General features: G+C 38.1%; 1 protein-coding gene across 2 annotated transcripts in view; it reads right to left on the reverse strand.

Annotated features, from left to right (window-relative positions):
• Positions 1–10,380: 10,380 nt before the first annotated feature.
• The window catches only part of PMS1 (PMS1 homolog 1, mismatch repair system component), a 39,295-nt gene continuing 23,579 nt past the window's right edge, over positions 10,381–26,096 (reverse strand). The window contains exons 8-12 of one of the 2 annotated variants that reach the window (XM_062506679.1): positions 24,593–25,488; positions 20,130–20,585; positions 19,463–19,593; positions 12,327–12,487; positions 10,381–10,572 (exon numbers count right to left, since the gene is read on the reverse strand). In XM_062506679.1, coding sequence (XP_062362663.1) covers positions 10,381–10,572; positions 12,327–12,487; positions 19,463–19,593; positions 20,130–20,585; positions 24,593–25,488 — 1,836 coding nt within the window. The remainder of the gene's footprint in view (positions 10,573–12,326; positions 12,488–19,462; positions 19,594–20,129; positions 20,586–24,592; positions 25,489–26,096) is intronic. The other variant, XM_062506680.1, reaches the window with a different exon arrangement.

The following is a 26,096-nucleotide window of genomic DNA, read 5'->3' on the forward strand; positions in this document are numbered from 1 at the left end:
CTGCTCTGAGGTCTGAGCTCATTCTATGGACATAGAAACTGATACAAATGGGTAAGTTACTTTTATGGATGATATGTGTAACTTTGACCATATAAAGAATTGGTCTAAGTTAAAAACTAATTCCTTTTCCATATCTACAATGTGTAGATCATGTCAGCTTGATGGCAAATAAGAGCAAAAAGCAGTGACTTGAGACATGGATTTATCCCTTTATGACGCTCACACCGTGCAAATTTATCACTTACATAAATTAATTTAATGTTTTCACTTTTTACTTGATTAAAGTGTCACAGGCCATGGAGCAATTTTTGTCCTCATGATTACTGGAAACCCTGTTCCTCCCAGCACCTCTAAGGAGGAAACCTGTGAGCATACACATTACCTTCAAGGTATTCGTGCCTCACCTTGAATGTAGTAAATGCTACACAAGCAAAGAAAGTGCTACACAGGTAATGACAAAATGCAGAACACTGTATGCAAACAACTCCAGGTTAAATTTAGGAGGAGTCCAAATTAGGCTCCTGTGCAGAAAACAGCTAATAAGTGTTTTTCTGAACATTAAATGGATCATTAAAATAAGACCAATTGAAAAATGCATCAAAACTCACTCTGGCTCAAGAGGCTTAAACTGAAGAAACAGCTATGCCATCGAAACATAAGTAAAATCTTTTCCAAGCAACAACAATAAAAAAGGAGCACTTATGTGATTTGCAGGGTCAGCACTGCTAATTTATAGCAAGACCATGGTGAACTGAGTACCCTTTTTGTATTTCTCAAAATACATGCTATCCTACAGATGCAGCACACTGTGTCACAGATGCTCAATAATTAAATAACATGGACAACTCCATGTAGTTGTTTGCTGTGACCTATTGAAACAATAACAAAACCCAGCAGTTTTTAGGCTTAATACAAGGTGCAGAAAAACAAGGACTGTATTTTGCCCCATTGGTTAAGGAGAACAAAAGTGGCCATGTATCTTAACACCTGGGAAAAGTCAGGGCATGCACAGCTGGCCGCGAGCTGGTCACACATTCCTGAGGTTACAATTACAGCTAGTGTTCTCAAACCAGCCTCACTGACAAGCAGTTGCAGATGGCCAAAATGCTTATGTATGGAAAGAGCTTTACTCAGCAAAATCTTAGAAAAATAACGTATCAATAGGAGCACTTGTATCTGTATATGTAGCACTTTCTCAGTGATGTTTGCTTCAGTTAGCCCACAGGTCACGTCACAGAAACCTCTCAAAACAGGAAAACATTGTGTTGCACATCATATAGATCATTTGGTACCAGCACATAATTTTCCCCTCAAGTAGAGCCCCCGTGTAGTTAAAATGGAGAAACTATCAATGTGTTCAGTTCCCAGGTTTGCCAAGGGCCAGCCACACCATCAGTTCTCTTCCCGATATTCCTGTTTGATGAGAGGACAAAGGGGCACCAGCATAAGGATATTTGTGCACACAACTTCATGCTTCTTACACTGGGATGAACAGCTACCAACATTGTAAAGAATGAAAACTTGGAAAACAAAAAAAAGTACTAATGTTTTTCTGTCTCTTCAGCATTGATACTTAAAAAACATATACCTACACAAAGGCTTCTTCGAGGCTTACTGGAACAATCAGAATTCGAACATGATAAAAACTGAAAAATGACCTGCTTAGATATGAGAACAGAAAATTAAGGTTTTTGTTGTTTGCAAAACCATCCTTACAAGACACTTTTTTAAGGATGGGGTGATCATATGACTGGGTGCAATACCCAATATAAACAATATAAGCAACACTCAATATAAAACAAATTACAGCAGTTATTACTGTGTTAAAATACAGGAGGAAAAACATATTTAAGTTAAATATGTATTATGCTTTTAATTAGTAATTTTTGAGCTTCTGGAGTGTTTGGCAAAATCTGTAGAAGAATTGATACAATAAAAATTATTAGATTTTGCATCAAACGTGGCCAGAGCCAGCAATCAGGACAGCAATAACAACTGAAATTCTAACTAGGGTATTGATGACTATTTGCACCACTAAGTAAAAGCCTTTTTCATAAGAAAAGAACTGCTATCTTTTCCAGAACAGAATATGAAAAAAATTGCCTCAAGGTATGATTATACCATTTTAATTGCAAAATATTTTCAATAAAGAATGCAGTAGAAGAACAAATACACAAGAGTACTGCTTGTGCCTGCTGTTCCCCGAGCAAGAGCCCTGTTGCTGTGATTAGTACAGGGCACCACATGAACATCCTTCTGCACATGACCAGCAAGACTAAAAGGTCACTATGGTTTTAATTTACTATTTGCTATAAAACTCCTATCTTAAATGGACTTTGCATATGTTTCTCAGTTATCACGCATACCTTGAAGTCAACAAATCAGAGGTTAGATTACAAATCACTCAGCGTAAACTTGTATTAATACTCTGTCCCAAACCAGCTGAGAGTAAAGAAGACCTCTCCAAAGCTTCTGGCTGTCCATTTTATTGGGCCATACTCTGTACTCCCTGAGACAGTATCTCCCTCTCTGAAGGTTAGGGAATTTTGCCAGAGTAAAAGAATACAGGACCTGACCTCTTGAACAGCAGTAGCCACAGTTCTCTTAAAACTATTAACATTTTCACACAACAAAACCTCATTATTAAGAAGATTTAAAATAAAGTAATAAGTGTGATACTCAATTTTGTAGGTTCCTATTTGTGAAAATCCCTAAGTCTCCTAAAAGAGAATTAGTTGTGTGGTAAATTTGAACTTCAATATTCCCTACTGCATATTGAGCTTTTCAAAGATTATTTTATTCAGCTTGTAACTACCAGCACAAATGCTGATTCTAAATATATCTGCTGAACTCTAAATGACTTCTGTTTATAGAAATAGGACATAACAAGCTATTAAATCTTCCTTACAACAAACTGCTATGCCAAAATACTTGCTCCAGATTTTTGAGCTACAGTTAAAAGACAGACTGGTAACTAGAAGAAAGCTGGGAAGAGAGTTATTTCACTATATTTTGTCATTTAAACCTTTCTTTAGGTGAACTTAATTTTAATTAATTCTGCATCCACACAGGCTTAAAAAAATAAAATAAAAATATATCTCATGGTGCTTGAGACCTTCGTTACTTCATATGATTAAGGAATTTAACACAACACTTTGTTGCAACAGAGCACCTAAATAAACTCAGAAGAAGGAGGAAACAATAATAATGAAAAGATGCATAATTTCTGATGACTTGGATTGCTAGACAGTAAGAAATTATACAGAGGACTTCACAAGAAGTTTGCAATTGGGCAAGAATGAACTGCACACACCCATTAAACATCATAGTGTAAATCTGAATTTGGAGTTTTCACCCCTGTAAACTCTGCATCCCTCTCATGGCTGACTGAGCTGTTTCTTCAGTTTCTATAACCTACAAATGGCTGGTGAACTATTAAGCATTTTCAGATTCTACAGTGAAGCTCACCAAGAGTATAAAACACTATTATTGTAAAAGGTCAGTATCCATTTTACTGCTGTTATAGTTGATGCATAATCACACTTGCTCATTTGCAAACATAGATCAAAATTGAAATTTCACACTTTCCAAAGGAGCTGGCAGCATTTTCAGTTGCTCAAAGGTCATTGTAAATAAAGCATAGAAGATATGGCTCTCCTAAATGGCAATGGGATCTGGGACAACCACTTTTGGAAAAGGGCGTTTTGAAGCTCAATGTGAAGCTTTAGGGAAAGGTTCTGTAACTGTCTTGTGGGAGAAGCAACTGAGTGAATTCCTCTGATGAGGCAATAGTTTTCTGCAGTTCCACTTGTCTTTGTAACTACTAAGTGGTTCCTGTTCTAAATTATGCACAACTAAGGCGTCAGGGAGCATGACAAATGCTAACTGACTAAATATTTCTACTCTGCCTGCTTAAGGGAAGAGTAGACCTCCAACAAGATATTCCTTTGAAATAATCTATTTACTACTATTCCATTTTGGCAAAGTCTGACAAGAATCATACCTAGAGATTTGCTCCTCACAAGCTGGAATTATTTGCCTTTCAAAAACTATTTTATATGAAAAACTCAAATTATGTCAATAAGAATTTTCCTTTGCATTCTACTGAAGTGAGATGACAGGAGTATTAAATCTACTTAATGGACATGAGAGGTTTTCTCCCTATCCTTCCACCCGCTTTTTTTTTTTTTTTTTTTTTTGAGAAAAAGATCTCTTACCTTTCATCAGGAACATCTCTAATTTATCCAATACAAGCAGTATCATGCTAGTAGGAACATTTTAATTATTTTGTATAATTTTTAGATAGTTTTATCTAAGCATCTTGAAATCATCCAAAAATAGACTGTCTGACGTTAGAATTAAGACAGAATCTTAGTTCTACCAATGCAATTTTATTACTGTAATGACCTGATGAGCAAACACTCACACATGAGTGCTTTGTAAAGCATTCCTCTGTCAAAATGCTTGCCCCTTGTGAATATAGTAATTTATCAGGCATTTCAAGTGCTGAAGCAAAAAATATCGGAGATTTAAAACACGTAAAAAATGCAATGATTCAATTAATGCTGAGTTACTCCATGCATGAATGAACAATTTGACCTGGGCTTGAATACTGGGTTTTTTAATAATGCAGCTGCCATATTCGTTGGTCTCTGCATTTCCTGAAAACTAATCTGCCAACCAAGTTATACAGCATGAATGTTCTGCGCTTCCGTTCTTCGAGGGTGAGTTAGTAATGCTCCACCGCCGCACGCTAGGTCACTGACATGCCACATGCTCCAGGACATTTACACACCCTGCAATTCTAACATCAACACGTGCATTTTCCAGCTGAAAAACTCTTACTGTCACCCCTGAGCATCTGAGTGGTCGTTGCAGGTTTCCAGGAAACTTCAGGACAGTTTAGGCTCTAATTTGTAAATATTTTGAAGTATTTGTTTCGGTTTTGTTTTCTAAGTACGCAATATTGTGTCTGCAGTTTTGAGATTGTCAGAATCATAGCTTCTCTTTCTTTTAAAACTGAGGCAGCACAACCCATTTGAAAATAGATGGAACTAAAACTTTTTCACCCAAACAAACAAAAAAAGACCCTCTCCTGTACCACCTGACTGGTACTGTTCCAACTGCAGTGCTTAACCTGAGTGTTCTCTGGGAAAGCTTCACCTATGACCAACTTCCCATGCAATTCTCATAAAATGTGTTCTAGCCTGGGTCCATAAGAGCTATTTCTCCCTCTCCCCTTATAAATACACTTTGTTCCATTTCAGGTGCAGTTTCAAATACAGAAACAACCTTTGAGTGAAACCAAAATCAGGGTTATTTTGACTGAGTAGTTCAGTCCAATGAAATCATCAATAAAATTACTGATGTGAAAAAACAGTTTGCACTTATGAAAGACTACAATAACTTTGGATAAACATTTACAACTTCAGGAAAAAACTGATTAAAATAATAAGTAAATATTATTTAACTGCAGATGACAGCAGCATTACAGTTAATATTTAATCATGACATTGTGAGAATACTCAGTAGTGGAAGACAGGATTAACATATTGCTTTAAAACATTCCATTACTTTCTGCATCTGTTTACTGATAATAAAAGAAACAGCTGTTCTAAATGTAACATTAACAGGTGTAAACCATTCATTTGAGATTTTAAAACAATAATTCTCCTCTGTTTCCTCCTTAGCTATTCTGAAATGACATTACAAACACCCCTCCTATTAGCTTACACAATTAACTCGTAATTGTTTAACCTCTCTGCATGTCCCCAAAACATATACATGTGGAGTTAGCTTCCTTCTCCTTTTGGGCAAAAGGCTCTGTTCTCCTGCACTGCACATCCTGAACTAATGCACCAGATGTGTCCCATAAAATGGTTGGTCACACTATTCAGCAGCTTTCCTTTAGCAACTGTTCTATATCAAATTTACTGTAAAAAAGCATTGTAATTATGAAGTAACACTGTATCAAATTCACAGACTGAATATCTCGCTATGTTCGGTTAAACTATGAATGATAATTGAGCTTGAAATTGTATATTTACTTTAAATAAGTCCTCCAAATCATCTGCAACAATGTGTGCTTAATTCGAAGCCATTAACAAAAGATTTAACATTTCCACATTTATACTCTCCATAATTTCAGATATGATACTCCATACTTAGACAGAGAGGGGGGAAAAAAAAAAAAAAGCAAGTTCTGGTAGCCTTCCATTTCCAAAATTAAATAGATATACCTGAAGTTTCTTGTAATTGCTAACCCATCCTGTTAAACGCTGGGTACAAATCAAACAAAATTCTCAAGAATCCTTCAACATTCTACTACAGCCAAAAAATAAATTCAGAATTTTAAGTTTATTTAACCAAAGAAACCAAGCCCTAATACAAAACCAGACACGCTTTACAGAAGATAAAACCAACTCTGGAGACCAAATATTACAACCCTTTCAAAAACCTAAAAAGTTGTTTAAATTAGCTTTCATTAACATAATTCCAGAAAGTTTACAGGAGAGAAAAAAGGAATGAAATCCTTGAGATTAGGGAATGTTTGCTTGTATAAGTACATAAAGTGCTTGGGAATATTGATTCTATTGACATATTTTAAATATTCCATATCAGAATATGGAAATAGAGAAGAATCCGTTCCAACAAATCCCAAATTCTATCATCTAAATTTTACTGTTGCCAATGACTGCTAGGTGCTCCTGGAATAACTTCAATGTTCCTCTGCTTTTCCTATAGTTCTCTGAACTATACTATTCATGATAAAGGGAATAAACCAAACAAGAAATAGTCCCAACTCCTTCACTCACAGTGGTTAACCGAAACAGAAACTTCATTAATAAGATTCCTACTACATTCAGAGAAGACACATACAAAAGGTACTACCTCCATTTCATGTTTATACCCATATTTATACACAAGGAAATTTTTTTCAATGAGATTTTCCTTTATTTATAAAGATAAATTGATATTCAGCGGTTTCCCACTGAAGGAATGTGCAATTTCTCAGAATTTGGGTGAGGGGTACACCTGAGCTGCAAAAACACTACCAGAACCAAACCTGCCCCAACCAATACACAAAGGATCCTCCGAGAAATGGAAAGCGACATACGAGCAAAAGGCTTGGGAAGTTTTACCTCGAGAGCATGTTTTAGTCTGGAAAGCTCGCGAGTCTCCCCCAGGGAACGCTGCTACCTGCACTGAGCGCATTTCAGGAAAGCAAACACGCACCGCCCGAGGAGCAAGGGAAGCAATAACGCTTTCACCTGCTGGGCACGCAGTGCAAAGGAGGAACGATGCTCATCCACGGTCAGCCCCAGACCTCAAATTTAAGTCCAAATTGTACAAAACCGAAATGCCAGCAGAGGGCAGCGCAAATACGAGAAGTCCCTGGGATGCCCCAGCCCGGCCACCCGTGGGGGACAAGGAGGTGGCGGCCACTCGCTGGTCCCTGGGCCACCAGCCAGCGCTCCGCAGCCCTTCCTCGCTGGGAACAGCTCAAGCACAGCAATGCGCGACTCCACCCAACGCTGCACATCGCAGGTTTTCTTCTTCCTTTTAAACAACCCAATGCCCACTGCGGGGGACAGGCTGCCCGCAGGCCAAGGCAGCCTTTGTGTGCTCCCCGAGAGCCTCGTGGGGCTCACCCCGAGCGGGTGCAATGGCAGAAGGTGATGTGCCTGCCTGCCTTCTCCAGAACCGCTGCCTCAGGCACACCGTTAACTTCTTCAAACTCCTAAACCTACAACTGGGGTACTTCTGCTGTTTAAACAAATGTGAAATGGACGCACCACCAGAGGCATCAGGGAGAACACCTCTGGAAAGAGAAAGTAACATTTCTTTTGGTTCACACCAGATAAAGCAAGGAGAGACCTCCACGCTGTTCTATCTAAAGCCATCTCCCATTAGCAGAACATCATTTTACTCCCAATTTCTGCTTGCAGTCCTAATCATGACTACTGTGGTGAGTACCATGAGCACCCAGACTTAGAGCTCCAAAGCTGTGTTCCAGCACTCACTGCTGGCACCCAGCCACACATCCCCCAGAGACAGAAACCAAACTGTACGTACACATACCTAAGGAAGAAATCCAGAGCAGCTCTCTGAAGTGTAAGTCCAGCAAACACAGCCAGGAAAGGAGGGAAGAGCCAGCTTTCATTTGCCCCACCTGGTGCACCTGTACCCACCGAAAATCCCAATGCTAATTTGCTTCCATAGCAACTAAACCCACCCTGGCACCTGTGAATACCATTTGCCAATCATGTTTTGGCCTCAGTCTAGGGCCTCAATACCTACTAAAACTTGTCCTCTTGATGTAGACACAAGTGTTGCCAATGATACTACCACTGGCTACAGTATAATCAGCATACAGCAATCTCACCTTTTGGAAAAGAACCAGCAATTATTAACCTCATTAAATACTGTACATTATATTCCAAAGTGACTAACAGTGGTGCACATATTAATTTAATTTCCAACAACCTTAGTCAGGAGATAAACTTCCATTCTGCAGCTTGCTTCTGGCTTTTCTCACTGTAATGGCACCTCCCTAAACTCTCAGAATTTGTATTCCAACAGGAATAAAAATAAACAAACTATAACCTTCTGTATCCCATGCAAGGCTGGGATCCTGTTTCCCCATCAGAGCCAAGGGTCACGTCTCCTTCCTCTATCTCCATCCACCTTCTCACTTCGATTCTAAAAATTCACATCTTCTGCACTGAGTGACATTTAGAGCCAAGTGTGTTTGCAAGTGACATTCTCATTTTGTGCCTTGCTACCATTAAGCTTGGAAAGATACCCAGCTTGTGCCCTCTGATCATCCTTGCTCTTTATGAAAAGGACAAACTTACTTTGATGGCGTAAAGAAATAATCATAGAATTGCAGAATAGATTGAGTTGGACTTTTTAAAGGTCACCTAGTGCAAGTCCCCTGCAGTGAGCAGGGACATCTTCACTAGATCAAATTGCCTAGAGCCCCCATCCAACCTGACCTTGATTATTTCCACATTTGGGGCATCTACTGCACGTCTGGTTGTAGTGTTTTACCACCCTCATTGTAAAAAACTTCTTTCTTATACCTAATCTAGATTGATCCTCCTTTGGTTTAGAACAATTACCTCTTCTTCTGTTTCAGCAGGCTCTGTGAAAAAGATGATCATTGACTTTCAGGTTACAATTTACATGTTGTGATGGATGGCTCTGATGTGATTTCCTCAATTAGTTCACCAGTTCAGCACCAGTGATTTTACATATTCAAACACTACATTTGCTTGTCTGCTCCAGCACTCCTGTCCACAAACTAGCTTGCACTCGGGCCTTTCAGCAACCTTCAACCATTTACCCAGCAGACACAGAAACACTACAAAGCTAGGTCCTATCATCACACTTTCATAATGCCAAGGTTTGCAAACAACAGCTGGGGATGGACAGGAATTTTCAGGTGAGCTTGAAACTTCTAAAACAATACTCTTCCAGAGACAAGACATCTGCTGTGCACAGAAGGACTAGGGGGTAGGTTTACAGAAGTAGGCCACTACTTGAAATAGAGGAGTAAACACTGTGTTCTGGTAGAAAGAGAATGAACCAAAATCAGTAGCTCTCTATATAGCACACTATGCCCTAGTTATGCCACATTCTCCCTGAGGGAGGACAGTTTATGTTTCCCACCCCCAAACAGTTTGTGTACAGCACTGTACCAGTAAACATCCATGGGCACCTGATTTCTGTGCTAACCTGTGCTCCTGTGACTCACATCAACTCTGCTTTCAAGTAACTGGCCAGTTTTCGTTGATCTGAAGTTTTTAAACTTTTGTACTGTACTTTAAAGAACCAGACTTCTCTAAGTGTAGAATTTTTGGAGATTGGACACTAGGCCTGTCAATACTCATTTACATGAGCTAAGAATTTCCAAACAGAAATACAACACCATAGAAGTCTAACTATAATAACTGCATATGGCAATGCCATATTTAAATACTTACAGCTATCTGGCATTCCTCTGAAAATTAACAGCTGATGTCCTTAGTATAATAAACTTTGCCATGCTCTGTTGAAAGCAACTTCTAACCACTTCACAGCTAAAAAATTCGGACATACTGGTATTTCTTAAACCTGCAGCAATAAGACAAGGAGGGAACCAGATGAGAACATTTCTTTAATCATTATTTTTTTAAAAATAATGGTGAGTTGTTTCTACACAGTATTTATTACCAGTTTTCAAGTAGCATTTTTTATTTTAATAAAGTCTTTAGGAGGTGAACATGTAACAATGAAAAGTCATTATACAAAAACTTTGCACAAAACATACTGTAATTACACAGTAGTGATCAAAATTAAGCAAGAGAAGTATGAACCCCAAACAAAATGTTCCATTTACTGAGTAATTTCCATGGAGTTGTGCTTGTCAACTTCTGGAATATCTGTTAAGTGATGAAAAAAAGGACGACCATGAACACAGCCTTTATTTTCCTTTCCAAGCTGTTGCTTCATCCTGTAAATTGTGTTTTGCACATCTTCTTTTGACAAATGTAAGGGCAGCTGCCGAGCTAAACGTACTGCTTCTCCCTGTGGAAAGGAAAAACAAAACCAAAACCCCAATAGTTTTAAAGGACCACTATTTTAGCACATTAGCCTGGGGCTACCAGAAAGCAAGAATTAAGCACTCACTGTTTAAAGGTCATCCTTTTCTGCTGCTAAATATTCCAAATCTCAGAAATATAAATATAACTTTAAACATATCTTATTGGTCAGTTCATGACATTTCTACAATGGAGGCATGCACAGTCAGCCCCTTGGTTATGTTTGCATTCTTTTAGCCTACTTCTGCAAGATGCTTTGTGTTTATTTCTTGTTGTCACCAGCATCAGCTGCACAGGTTTACCAGTTCACAAGACACATTTCACACCACAAACTTTATAAGTATCCTAAATTAATCCAATTGGTCAGTCTGTAAAATCTGAAAGATACTACAGCAAAACTATATAGATTAATTTGTATTTACTATGGCCTTCTGCATCCACTTAACACTAGAAAGCAGAAGTGACTGCTAAAGCACCCACCCTCAAAGAACTAAGGAACTCCAAAAAGAAGTTCTTTCCTCCTCCAAGATGGGCCTTCCTGCCACTGCCTTCTCTTCTGTACTTAAGTCATGATGCCTACACAGAAATGTATGTGGCACACAACCTCCCTTCATACTGTACAAACCTGAGCACCATTCATAATGATTTAATCAAAATCATCTCATTTGCTTTGTCTGAGATCTTCTCCCACTCCTCCAAGTGGGAAAAAGATCACTCTGGACTGTTTTATACCCTGTAAGGCCTCTGCTTCAACCATTACTCTATTCTTTCTTCTGCATCAACCCACTGACAACAAAAGCTGCACACATGCTGCCTGCTCAAACACAAAATGAATGACTAAAGCTGTGATTCTGAACATGACAGTGAATGCTCTTCCAGTGTTTACCTCCCAGAATGGTCAAAAAATTCAGTGCTTATTTCTGAATAACAGCTTTTATAGCAGTCTGGGCTTTTTTACAAACCATTCCTGTCTCAGTAATGAACTTATCCCTTCTTTAAGCTTCTTTCCTGAGTGCATGAGAGTGGTTCAGTAGTGCATAACAGAATCACTTGCTGCAAAGGCAGCTTACAACCCCCAAAAGACAGGGAAAGATTTGTGTAACACTGCTTAAAAGATAAAACACATACCCTGTGTAAGTATGTGCCTAGGTCCCAGTTTGAAGTAACCTGATTCAGGAGGGCATGTAATAAATGCTTAAATAAGAGACTTTACCTATATTTTAGTAACTTTTTTGAAGAGAATTAGTATTAAAGAACATTAGTGAAACAGCTAGACAAGAAGCCATTACTACTACTGTTGATGACTCCAGTTTTAACAAGTGCCACATCTATTAGTTGTCTCTGAAACTTCATGCCATTTTTGTCTCTGGATGGACAATTTATTTATTTGCACAGGAAACAGTAACATAAGTCACTGCCATTCTGTGGCAGTTTTGTATCCTAACATGGAGAAATGCCTCTCCAGCCTGAAAAGTGCCTTACAGAGGAAACACTTTGTGAACATCAGCTTTTGGCATGTGTTGTATCACACTGGGTGACTGCTTTTGGGTATATCTGGTGGAAGCATTTTGGTAAAGAATACACAACTCAGAGAGGATATGATACTCTCTTTTTCAAGAGTAAGTTCTGTTTAGAACACAATGAAATTAATTAAAACACAGTTCAAGAAAGATTTTCAAGCTGTTTCAGGAATTATTACAAGTTTAGCTGGCTAATACTAAAAGAAAGCTTCTGTCTCACCTCCAAGTAATTTATCACTTTGAGAGGCCTACATTCATATACTTCCTTTGCATCTCTGTCAACTACTGCATTCAGAATTTCTTTCAAATCAGAAATTCCATAATATGGCAGACAATTTGCCATCCCTTCTATTTCCAGATGACTTTCTGTAGCTGAAACACCTGAAAATACAAAAACAAAACAGTAATTCATGCACTGCTTTAATTTCTATTCTATAGCAATTCACAGAAAATTAAACTGATGCAAAGTCATTCAGTACTTTAGTCCAATACAATTAGGCAACCTTTTTGTTCCTTCCTTGGAATGAAAAGCATTTATTTGCACAATGTTTCATTATGATGATGTGTGTTTATTCACATCACAAATGTCTCAGCTTACATTAATCCAAATCCTAGCTGGCACTGTTTAATGCTTAAAACATTTGCAGCATTCCCAGTCTTGAGCACAGCTTTAATTAAAGCTTCTGTGACTTTAATTAAACATATATACAATTAGAGTTGAAGCTAGCAGTAAAACACAATTTAGTTTGAAAAAAATTGAAACAGTGTTGGCACTATTTCCTATGTAACTGGTTTAAACATCTGTAGAGTTCAAATGTTATCGTAACAAATTCGGATTCTACTAAAATAAAAGGCAGTTTTTTCTCCTACCACATCTGAGGAAAAACTCAAACCCAAAAAACTAGAGGCTCTGTGACTCACTTAATATTATCATTCATATGTACCATTACTGGAGCAGGGAACACTGTGAGTAGGAATGATGAATAAAAAATTAAACAGCCTTTTTAACAGAGTATCTATTAAAGCATTGGGGTCTACATGATTTCCCTTCTTATTCACATTACAGGAGAAAAAAATATAGAAAAAAAAGTACTGAATTTATTCCTGTACAGCAACATTTTTTTCCATTCCCAGTTAGAAGCAAGTTCTCTGGTGTTCAGGCTCACATATTCTCATTCAGTCTTTCAGTCTACCCTCTCATTCATTTTGGGTGCACAGAAACCTCAGCCTAACCTGCACAGTTACCTTCCCTTTTCCTCCACTACAAGTCTAACAAGTACAAACTCTGACATAGACAGCATAGAAAAATTGAATTACTAATGAAAATAAATCCACTCTTGTGTAATGGCTCCAGGTAGGATAAATTACCTACAGCTCAAGTCGCAAATGCTTTTTGTAAAGTCAAAAGACCTGGAGACAAATAGATTGCTCCAAAGTGGATTAAACTAACAAACTATCACAAGGGATAATTCCTGCTCCTAATCCAAACAACATCAAGAAATATTTCAGAAGTGAGAGAAAATATATAAGCAACATAAGACAGCAAAATGTACTTTCATTAGCTGGTAGAATGAAGCTGAGTTATCCATGTCCAGGCACTTTTTGTTGGACAGTCATTAAATAAGAGCACAGATGAACAGGATAACTGTGCAGATTGAAACTTTTCCTAAATATGGGTGTGTCACTGGGTAAATAATGCTCTTGGGCCTTTTTAAGCTTCATGGCATGAGATACTTTGACCAGTGGGAATTTGATATAGGGAACAGCCCCTCATCCCCCCTCCCTCCAAAATTCACATAACCTCTTCCAGCTTTGTATTAAACACTGCCTTATATCTGAAACTTTTATTTCATTTTTTCACCCTGCCTTGTCTTCCTTCTCTTTTTCAAGCTGCCTTTCCCAAATTGCAACCAGCAAGCAGTGACATATTTTTATATAATACTGGAAACCGTGTTCAGATTCAGCTCAAAGCAAAATGTTAAATTATATGAAAGTCTGAGAAAAGATGATGTACTGTGTAATATTTCCCCATGGGCAAGCCTGTCAGTAAGGGACAGGAGGAAAAGATAAAGTTCCTTTTTAAAATATCCTTCAGTTCTTTTCTCTTAATTTTTGTCCTATTTTTGATTTAATTACAGATTACATTTGAGGAACTATTCCAGACCATTTGATTATGCTGCTTTCTCTCTAAAATGAGAACTTACTCTGTTTGAAAACCTTTCAATAATTACCCCTCTATTTGCTACCAAAAACAGGACACAATTTTTTTTTAAAGTTTCAAGTATTTAAACATTCAGTTTAACAACTTGTATTTCCTGTGCTTCCTTTTAAAATTTTATGACAGTGAGGTTCTGGATTTGCAAAACATTTCATCAGCTACTCTTCAGTTTCACCAACAGCCATTGTTCCATCTGCAAATTTTGACAGCCAGATTTGACTTCACCATTTTCCTCTTTCATCTGAAAGTCAAAGTGGGCTTGAAAGAGTTTAACATAAGAACAAACAATACAAATCCTGGCTAAGGGAGTTTATTTCTTTGGTAATTCTGTTTGTGTGCCATTCTCCTTTCCTGCTAACGTTCTTTAGACTGCAAAGTAGCCCAGTTTCATGCTGATTAACAAGTATTTATCTGCAAGTCTGTGCAGGGACTCTGATATTGGCAACACTTGATGATATAAGCAGATGTCCAAGCCTCAGTGTAGTAAATTTTTGACAAAATATATATTAAGATTTTTGAGTATTCAAACAGCAGTCCTCAAACAGTTGCCATGGTAGTTTCTCTGAAATACTTTGCAACTTCCAAGGAAAGCATTTCCATGAACAAATAAACTAGCTTTCAAATGAGTAAAAATGTGGATTTCTCATTGTTATAAATTTCCCCTTTCTCCTTCCAAACAAAGCATTTACAGTCACCTTTGGATAATTCCTTCTCGATGGCCAGGATAAAGTGTTCCCTTCCAGCTGCCACCTGGATTAGGTGACACTCTAACACTATCTATCTCCCAGTCTATGGTCAAAACCAAACTGAAATGGAATCGCAGCATGGTTTTCCACTGGTGGGATACAAGAGCTGAGGCATCTTATATCACCAAGAACAATGGGTTATTTACCTATTACTGCTCTTTGGGGCCTTATAAGCACGTTCTTTGTACATACTCATGTTGACTACGTGAGGCAGACAATTCTACCCTAAAAGCCTGCCCTGGAGCACGGCCCAAGACCCAGCACAGATACAATACCAGCTAAGGTGTGTTCCTTGGTCTCAGCTCCTCTCCAGCCAAGAATTCCCATCTCTCTCTAGGCCTTTCCCAAAGGCAAACAGACAGATGTGCAGTGAAGGCACATATAATAAACACATCTTAAGAAGAACTGGACAGAAAGTAATCCATCTTACTTCTTGAAATGTTCCCTGCACGTAGGGGTCACTGTGAGCAAACAAATGCCTGGCAGGTCCCAGAACACTGAGTATTAAGTAATTTGCTTTATTAAGTAAAAGCAAACAGACTGCTCTCCCAAAGGTAGCATCACTTGAAGCCTCAGTAAGGCCAGAACATGAGGGGGTGGGAGGGCAATGGAAGACAGACTGGAGTCACAGCTTTGCAAATTACAACAACTGGCACATTCCACAAAGAAACCATTGATTTTGCCTAACTGACACACTGACAGCAAGAAGTGTTTTCTTGGCTATTTCACAACATGTTTTTCACTGTGAGCTATCCAGAGAAAAATCTACTTGAAAACTCCTTAGACTGATGAGCAGTTAATACTGAGAGGAACAGGGAGACAATACAAAGATCTTAGACTACCAAAAAACATGAAGCAGATGGGGTACTTCCAAAATCTAGGATACCTGGAACAACTCTGGCTCCAGTCATACAGGGTTTCTGAAGAGTGTAAAGGTAAGATTACCCTTCTGTCTTCTAGAAAGAACACATTCAAAAGGCAGACTTATCAAATGAAACAATAGACAAGTAAGGCCTCCAACTCCCACACTTGCAAAAATTAACATCCAAAGGTACATTTGTGAAAATACAGACATTTAAGCAGTTTTCCCACCAAAATGGCAGAACAAGAATAAAACTCCATGTAGAACTGAGTTCTTGTCAGGAAGAAAACAGCTGATTACACCTTTCAGAAACCTACTAGGAGTAGAGTATCTAATGCCACATGGTGCCCTGGGGCTCAGAGCAAGGCCTGGGAGAAAGACTCCTGCTAAATGAAGAGAGTAAATAAAGCTCAGAACCACCCCACTAGCTAAAACATACTGACCATTAAGGAACAGAGTTGTATTGCTATGAACTCCAAGCACTGCAAGGGAATAAGATTCAATTTTTGAGTATTAATCCTGAGATGATTACAAGACTGATGAATGACTCATTTTTTATCCTATGAATGACACTGCCCCTAACATGTCATCCAAATAAGGAAAAATTAATACTTCATGGGTGGATTGTTTTTCAAGAAAGAAACCTTATGAATGAAAATCATCATAAAAATCCCCTCTGTGCCACAAATTGCCAGAAGCTAAGATACTGAACTGCAAAGAAGCATTTTTTTAAAAAAAGATCAGTTGAGATGCAAGCCTAATGCAACACAGGAATTACCAGTAACCTTCCAAATTAAGGCAGCTGCTCAGGGTTTTTTTTTCAATAAATAAGCAGCCAGTTCTGTGCAACACCCCAACACCACAAGGAAATAAGGAATAAGTCTATGGTCCTATATTTAAATTGTTATAGTCATCTAGGAAACTGTCCTGGTGGGGCGCAAAATAACAAAGGCAAGTGTTCCAAATTAGTATCTGGGTATTCTGAGCAGACTTTATATATGGTAATGAGCAGCAACACTCTGGGTCCTTCTCTTCTTCTTTGCTAGAAGAGTATCTGTAGAGATTTAAAGAAATAATCAGTGCAACCTACTGGACTGAAAATCCTCTTCAGAGACCACCATGGGTCAAGGAAAGCCTCTTCCATGACTAAAACTGCTTAATATCAAACTGGAGCAGCTGAATTTCCTTTGCTCTTGTTTTGGGAGGTATCTTAGAGAGCCAGTGATGGCATCACAGACTTATTTGCATGGAACAGAAAGGCTTGTTATTTTGCAAGAAGAAATTACCAGAAATACCACTAGCACATTGAAATTCAAATCTCAAGAAACTGATCAATCAATCAGTCAATCAACAAAATTTGCTTGTGACATAAGAGGATCTCTCTGTCAGAAAAAGTAAACTTTACGCTACAGAAATAAAACTCTTCACTCAGGATGAAAAAGGAAGTCACGCACATTAACAAGTGCTAGTAAGTCAATTAATGAGAAATCAATCAGCAATCAGAAAGAAATATCTATTATGACTATGTCAGGGCTGAAGTCCCAGAGGAAAACACAGGCTTCTGAATATGCTGCAGTGGATCCTGAAAGAGAGGGAGAGTTGAGAAACAGCAAATACTAGTACTGATCCAATTAATCCAAAAAGTTAGGCAAGTATTAGTCACAAAGGGTGTGTGCACAGAGAAAGGGGATCTGGTGTGCTCCTATGGATGCTGCAAAGGAGAAACTCTCCAGTTACCATGGGTCAATGGCACATTTCCATTCTAGCACCTCTCCACAGCAAGCTGTGACTTTATCATCCAACAGGCAAAGTAGGAACCTCTGGCCCAAAAAAATTAACAATATATCCTGAAGAAACAAAACTTTTCTGAAGGAAATTTCAGCTCAAAAACATCAGAATGCCTCTTTTTCAGAACAGCTGCCTGCCCATAGGAAGCAGCGAATTAATCCCTTTTTTTTGTTTCACTTCTGTACACAACTTTTGCTTTACCTGTTAAACTGTCTTTACATCTCAACCCACAAGTCTTCTCACTTTTACACTTCCAAGTCCTTTCCCCACCCCACTGAAGGGGGAGTGAATGAGTGGCTGTGTGGGGCTGAGCTGCTGGCTGGGGTTAAACCATGACACATCTGCAGTACTATGAGATTGGTCAACAACTCTCTGTTGTTGCCTAGAAATAAACTAGAAATTCAACTCTTCACCCAGGATGAAAAATTAATTGTCTTCAAATTTTTACATTCAATTTATTCACATCTAGTTTACATTAACTAGATTTTGAGCAAATTTAGAATATTAGGAGGTTAAAAAGAAAAGAAAGTTGGTGAGCAAAACTGCTAAGCCACAATCCCATATTTGCCTAGGGACATATGATAGAGCTCCTCAGCTTTTGATTTGCTTGTCTGAATAAACCACGTAAGAGCTGTCTCTTAGGGTACATGCTTTATTTCCCTAACCATTCACTACATTATTATTATGGTGATTAATACCAACACCTCTTCTAGTAAGATGTTGGTATTTATGTAGAGAAACTTCAGAAAGAAGTTTCCTTGTTTTTGCTGTGCACGATTCCAGTAAGGAAAACAGCTTTGGCTCTGTTCTTCTCAAGAGCCAGCCTCTGAGTGAAGGAATTGGTCTACATCCCTTTTTTGTACCTACCCTTAAAAGATCCCATATGTTACAGTACATCTGTCATCACTGTACATATGTGGGGATCTGTAACACATGAAGCTATAGCATTTCTAACAGCTCTTATGGCCAATCTTTTCCCTGAGCTGTCAGCTAGGTGCTACCCCCAAAGATGATTGCTTTTCTTGGAATTCTGCTATAGAATTCGTGATCTGCAGAACCAACACTGGGTCACCCCTGTGTTTCTAATGCATCCCTAGAAATCGTTCTTCAGAAAGATGTAAATACATTTGAGCTCTCTTGATAAAGCAAAAGAATTTTGCAGAAAATGCATTTATTCTCAACAGAGAAAACGAAACTCCTTTAAAATACGTTCAGATCTGAGAAAAGGTGTGGTGATCCTTTGACCATCTCTCTGCTGGCCCCTTTGGGCACTGGGTTACAATTTTACCAGAAAAGTACAACATTAAACAGGATCCAGCTCCTTGCTGGACCTCCTCAACTGCTCAGCATTACAGGAGTAGTCAGCTAAAGCACATACTTGCAGATGGTGCCTGGGCTAAGGAATTCTCATCAGTTTAATGTAAATTATGTCAGAATGGCAATTAAGGATATGGGCATTGAGCATTTTGACAAAAGAAGAAAGAAGTGAGGAAAATATGGATTTCAGAGCATTCCCTGAAATACTATTGAAGACTTCTGTTCAATCATCAGTTTCAATGCTCTGCGTGGAAGATTACATTCTTTGCCAAAAAATAAAATCTCAATGTTATGGGAAGCAGAATGCTAGTGCTTTAAAAGACAAGGTAAGGCAGAATAACATGATCCACATTAACAATAATTTAAATCATTAAATCATAGGAAATGAGCCCCAATGCAACTAATAGATTTTAAAATCATCATACCTTCTATCACTTTTATCTGGAATCCATTTGCTACAAGCCTTGGATCTGACAAATAACCTGATCCGTGGGAACTCTGGTAATTCTTCTGCATTTTATGAAGAGCAGCCATATACTGAGATCCACCAATAAGACTGGAAAAAAAATCCCCAAAGTATTAAAAACCAACATCCCTTATATGAAAATCACAAGTGTGCAAAAACCACAGAAATAGGTAACAAGTGATAAGGAGTGCTCAAGACTTTTAAAAGTATTTCTGAAAAGCAATTTGTTTAAAGAAACAAAATGAGAACTATTCACTTATCTTAGGGAGGGATTGAGTTTAGACATACAGTAGTAATGATTCTATCAGCCAATTCCTAATTCTTGGGGGGAAATTAAGCTACAGGAAGTTGTGAAAACATGGACCATTTAATTTTCTTCTGGGGGAGGGAATCTGCTGCCCTACCAATGAAACTGGTCAAAAATCATACTTATTTCAACTAGAATAAGACCAAGTGCGCTCATTACTTCAAGATCAAAGTATAAAAACCAAAAATCTGTTTTAATAGATAAGTGAGTGCACAGATAAGCACAGCATTAGCAAAGAGGGTCTTGCCAGAGTTTACTGTAAATAAATATCAAATGATGTTTCAAGTGACACACACATTTCTGCTCAATAACACTATACCTGTCTGTTAACACAATTGGATTGTCCAGTTTCTCTACTGGAAGGTTATGGTTCACCAGTAATCTCTTACATAGCAGGGCCTCTTCCAATCTATATGGATTCAGCACCTTTACATTTTTTTCAGTAGCAAGTATCCAGACATCAGGAAAACTCTGACGACGGATCAGGAAAAGTTCGTGTTCATCTGAAACATTTCTCTCCTGTCTCTGAAGGTGACGTCTACAGGAACTCAGAGAAAAAGGCACTGTCACAATTTTCACAGGCTGTTCCAGTTTCCCCTTCTTTTCAATCTGGCCATGAAATATCTTGTCAAGCTTCTGCTGGTCAGATGCAGAACTCTTTAGCCTGGGTTTGTGTTTTCCTGCCTCCTTGGCTGGTCGGTGCATTGGCTGTGCATTGGCTTTCTTGACCTCTCTGCTGTACCGTTCCTGGTCCTTAGTGGCTTTTATTTCATAACTTAAAGGAGAAAACAAACCAGTAGCATCAGCAGATAAAAAGCTCCAGACCCCAACCTCTAACACACTGAAGCAGGAGGAAAGGTAACCATTTACAGCCAAGAACCACATCCATGGACCATTCAAGTACCTACACCAATATGCTGCCCACTGTGATGGAGATGGTGACTGTGCCTCTATTACATCACACCTTGAACAAAAGCTGGAAATTTTCCTTCATCAAGACAGCCAGCAAAACCTCAATTACTGTAAGGGGGAGAAACTATTACTGTAAGGAATAGAGTGCGTCATATAAAGATCTACAGCAAAGCTCTTTTCACCTGAGTCCCTTGTTTAATTTGCAATCAAAACCAGAGTTTTGGAAGGAGTTTTTCATCACAGGCCCATCCAGATCAATTCACAAAGTAATTTAAGCTTCTAGAACTCTACAGCCTTCCAGGGGAGGCCATGGGGCTGGCAGGACTTTGGAGCTTGAATAATTTCTCAAACCCCAGGTCCTACTTACTAAAAGTGTATTTGATTTCAAATGGCCTTAAATTAGGCATATAAAGAGACAGAATACAGAATATGTATGATTATCACAGAATTCTGTAAGTAATAATCAATCTTACAGATTTTTCAAAAACAGTCAATAAAAAACTACTCCTAAATGTTGTCCAAATGGTTAAAACATTACTACATACTAAACCTCTACAACATGAATGGATTCTTAATGAGTTTATAAATGTCAGGGAGATAACTAAACTTTTATAGGTCCCAGGTTTACGCTTGTCTACTGCATATGAATTTTACTTTTTTGAAAGCAAAGGTTGTGATTTGCTGAACTCCCTCTTTTTGTCCTTACTTGATATTCTGAATTCTAGAAGGTAATTCAAACCAGTCTAATCTTCAATTAAAACAAAACAAAACAAAAAGTAGTACTATCATATGTTAGTATTGGAAATAAGTATTTTAGCTGGTCATATTTATTTATTGCTACTTGCTGGAACAGTTTGATTCAATTATGTGTATGCACGCTGGAAAATTAAGGTCAACAAAGGGGTCACCATTTGCAATTAATTATGATGTGCTAGCATTCACATATGGTACCAATATTTAGTTAACTAAAAAAGTCAGCTTAAATAGTTTCTTGCAATAAATCACGTCCTAGAAAATATGGAGCAAACATTAAGATAAAAAACATCTGCTCCTTTTAAAATGAATGGATGAAATCACTTGAACAGAATTTTTTTAATCCCAAATTCATTTACAGCTTTGACCAGATCAATAAATATTTTGTTTTGAACAGTCCTAACTGTAATGCAGAAAAATATTTAAGTGTAAGAGAACTGAGCCTTCAGTGATCACTGATAATCCAAAATGAACGCACTTCCAAACAAAGTCCAATTTGACTTTCAGTTTAGGCTACCAACAGAAAAATTCTAGTCTTAAAAACTTTGACTGTGAGCATCTTCCAAATTCAGACACATCAGTATCAGTGATTTGCCCACAACCAAAGAAAAACTGCAGAATTACAGACTATGAGGGAACACCTTTGCCCTTCTGAAAATCCTTCCACAGAGGAACATAAAATCAACAAGTGATACAAGAACAGCATTTCTTTGCTTTGTGAATCGAGACTGCAAATTCAGGATCTTTTTCTGATGCTACAAAACCTAAAGCCAAGAAAATTTGCAAAACTGGATGTAAGCAAAAAATGGAAGACTAGAATGAAGTCTAGTTTCAAAGGCAGCTTTGGTATAATTAGAAAAATGGACCCATGATATATTCTTTCCCCTTGCAATGTAAACCTGAGCACAATAATCAGCATACTAAAAAAACTCTTTTAATGTATGTCTCTCAGCCCTTGTAAGACAAATAATCTGAATTTGAGTATTTGTTGCAAACTCTGACAGCAAAGACCATGCTACCTGAAAAAATGTTTCTCCCAAGGTACAAATCTACTCATGAAGAATTACTGCAGAGTGCTGACAAGGTGATTTGTTAGTCCCATGACAACGTGTGCAGCTCTGAACCTTTCCTACACCTTCAGGGTAACTACTCCTGCCACTGTTATGGCACTTGGAGGGATTTCTCCCACTCCTACCTGAGCCTGATATGCAGGAAACGTTAAGGCCAGAAACACATGCAGGCTGTATTAAGTAAGAGCTGAGTGACTGCAAGGAATGAAATCCTTTGCAAAGCAGGGGAATATGCAATGCTGCCAGCATGGACATGCACGGAGCTTTCCTCCTCTATTATAACCTAAAGACCATAACATTTGACATTCCGGTTGTGTAATAAATGCTGGCTTGTTTTGAAAAGGCCATCCTGTGTCACTACGAGACATCTGGTGCTTGTGCTACTCCCAAAAGGGATTTAAATGAATTTAGACCCGATGGAGGGGCCACAGAGAGAAACAGAGATGCTGAAACCATGCACACCCATTGCACAAGGCAGGACTTTATCATGTAAGGATGAAGGACTGGAGCCCAGGAAAAGTGGGGCTGTGCCAGCAAGGATGCATGAAGCAGAGCTGTGGCACTTGGCTGCCCTGATGTATTTACATTTGTTGTTACCTCTAGGTGGCCCAATTTATCCAGAGTACCTGGAGGCAAGACTCATGTTCTCTGCCACAAGTTCTTATGGATTGCTGCTCTGCAGGAAAAGTTGTCTGTGAATCTCTTCCTATTTGCTATTCTCTGAGGCAATCTTAAGATCATAAATGTGGCAAGGTAAACCAAAGCTGGTATCTGTAGATACAACTAGTGCTGAATTCTTCATTTCCTTCAACAGCCATGGGATTCAATCCTACATATAAGGAAAATATATATATATATATACACTTTGTATAATATGTTGCATTCAATCCTACATATAAGGAAAACTCGATTACCAGAGAGGTCTCCTTCCTGACCTAATGCAAAGTTAATCTGTAGGCACACTCTTTAACATAACAGTTGTACCAGGAAAGCAACCATGAAATCTCAAAAGCTAAAGCAGAGCAAATTAAAATTTTCTGAAACAGCTGGCAGAACCTTTTGTTTCATTTCATTAAAAGCATGAATATAATTGGAGTAGATTTCTACTATTACATTAATATTTCTGCTTATGTAGAGATGGACAAAGCACTTTCTCACATGTATGGGTTTGTGACCATGGCATGTTGCTTGCACAGTAAACTTTAAACTAGGTAAACCAGAAGCTAGGTGAAAAGGTTTCACTGAACTCTGATATAGCTGACATTCAGAACAATGCAGATGTCTTACTAAAATATTTCTTCTCACAGATAGATTTCAAAAACTCAGTGACAATTAATTTTAGAAAAATATGAAATTTAGCTATTCAAATTGCAGCCTAGGAAGACACCAGGTCTTGTCTGAAACAGATTAAAATTTAGACTGTGATATAGTCTCTGAAGCAGTACTTGAAAAAGGGGTAGGGGAAAAAGGGGGAAAAGTAATTCCTTGTGTCATTAGATTGGGTTTTATATACAATTCTGAGGTTGGGATACAAATGAAATTTAGAGGAATGGAATTTGCCAGTGTTTGAATAACAAAGTTCTCAAAAAAGAATTCTCACTTTATAGTAATAAAAGTTAAAAAACCCCTGAAGCACTCTTACAGTGCCTCATCCATCACCATGCTGGTGTTCAAGGACAGCACACTGGGAGTCATATTGTAAAGGCTGCCCTTAGAAGTTTGTAGGATTCAAAAAGTCACTTTCTTAAATATTTTTATTGTTATCTTAAATAAATATTCAGCAGAACTGACCCTAACTACTGCTGTCCCTATCTAACTACTGCACAGCACAGTGGAAGAATGAGTAATTCCAACCTGCAGTGCACAACTGCACACAGCAAAACACGACTACTCACAATACTGATTCTGATCTTGAGAAGTCAAAACCCAGCATCTATTTTTTCATAAATAACTGGAACACTGCAATTTTTAAAATCCATTACAAGTGACTCTTTGGTAGCTTCCAAGCTATTCCAAGATTCAGAAGCAAGACATGGCCTGAACTTACTTTCGTTTTTCCTCTTCATTCAAATTCTTCCACTGCTCTTCAATTGTCAGCAGGATGTCATTCATGCTGCTCTTTGGATTATCGTTCATCAATTTTGGACGACATTCATGTGTGAAAAATTCAAATGCAGACTTTGGTTTCTTTATTATTCTGCTATTAATTAAGTCATAAGCTGTCACATGTCCAAATTTTTCACTTATCACATTTTTTTTCTTTATGCTTTGATTTGAGATTTCTGGATCACTGCTTTTTTCACCAGTGTATTCACTTTGCTTATTAGCTGTCCTTTCAACTTCAGGAATCAAGATCTCAACTGGTGCCAGTTTGTCTCCCAGACTGTCTTTAAATGCAGTTCCCATACTCCAACTATCAGCAGAGATTTCAGGTAAGTCCTTAGGGACTAAGGATTCCTCATTGTTATCTATTCTGTCAATATTATCAGAACTCAAAAGATGCTCATTGGCTTTATTAGACTCAGGGTCCAGAGGAGCACTATTACTTTGAATACCAGCCATATTCTGTCCATTCTGTTCCTCCTCACGCAATAAATTTAAGGAACTGTCTGGAAAGGCATCACTCTTAGAGACTTCTCTTTTGTCCAGGAGACTGTGTACATTATCACCACTAAATGTCTGATGATTTAAGCAGATCTCTGCGTTTTTTCCTGCTTGACAGTTTTGCACATCACTGCTGAGTGAAAGGAATGAAGTATGAGTGTGTAGCTCATCATTTCCAGATGGTCCCATTTCATTAACAGCCACATCTGTTTGGTCTGTTCTATGAACAAACATGTCTTCTGAGGTAACATCTGTTTTATTACTTTCACCAGGGACTGCAGCAGGTAGTGGCCCATACAGTGATTTCAACACATTTTCAACTGCAAGTAAGACAGATTCCTGGAAAAAAAAAAAGAAAATACACACACACAAGTGCACCTGAAAATGTAACTGCCAGATAACAAGAACATGGAACAATATGCAAAGTGCTCTTATTGAGAATAATTTTAGACAACTCTGGGCAGATTATTGCATTTGTTCACACATTGCAAAAGACTCTGAACTGGACACTTTCAGCCTCAAATATTTTGTGGCATGTATTCTGCTCCACTAGTTTACTAGTACGGGTATCACAAAACAAATTAAATGCTTTCTTTATAACAGGGTTTTGACTTCTTAAAACAGCATCAGTTCACGTTATTCCTACCTACTATGGAGTCAGAAGTTTACAGCCAAAACAGGTGCACCAGCAACATCCAATTTCATGTGAATGTGTTTGTGTAGGTGTTTTTACGGTGCATGTTTCCAAATCAACTTTGCACCAAGTGATGGAAATGAGCAAGATAAAAAACCCAAACCCCTAAAAAATAGAAGTAAATTAAACAAAGAAAAAAAAGGGGAAAAGAAACTCCATCCCTTTTTCTAATTCCAAGGAAAACTAGATCAAATATAGAAATGCTGTATTAATTTTCATACAAGTGGCCCTTAACAGGCACTACATTTTACAA

The sequence above is a fragment of the Cinclus cinclus genome, chromosome 21 (assembly GCF_963662255.1).
Source record: "Cinclus cinclus chromosome 21, bCinCin1.1, whole genome shotgun sequence".
NCBI classification, from domain to species: Eukaryota; Metazoa; Chordata; class Aves; order Passeriformes; family Cinclidae; genus Cinclus; species Cinclus cinclus.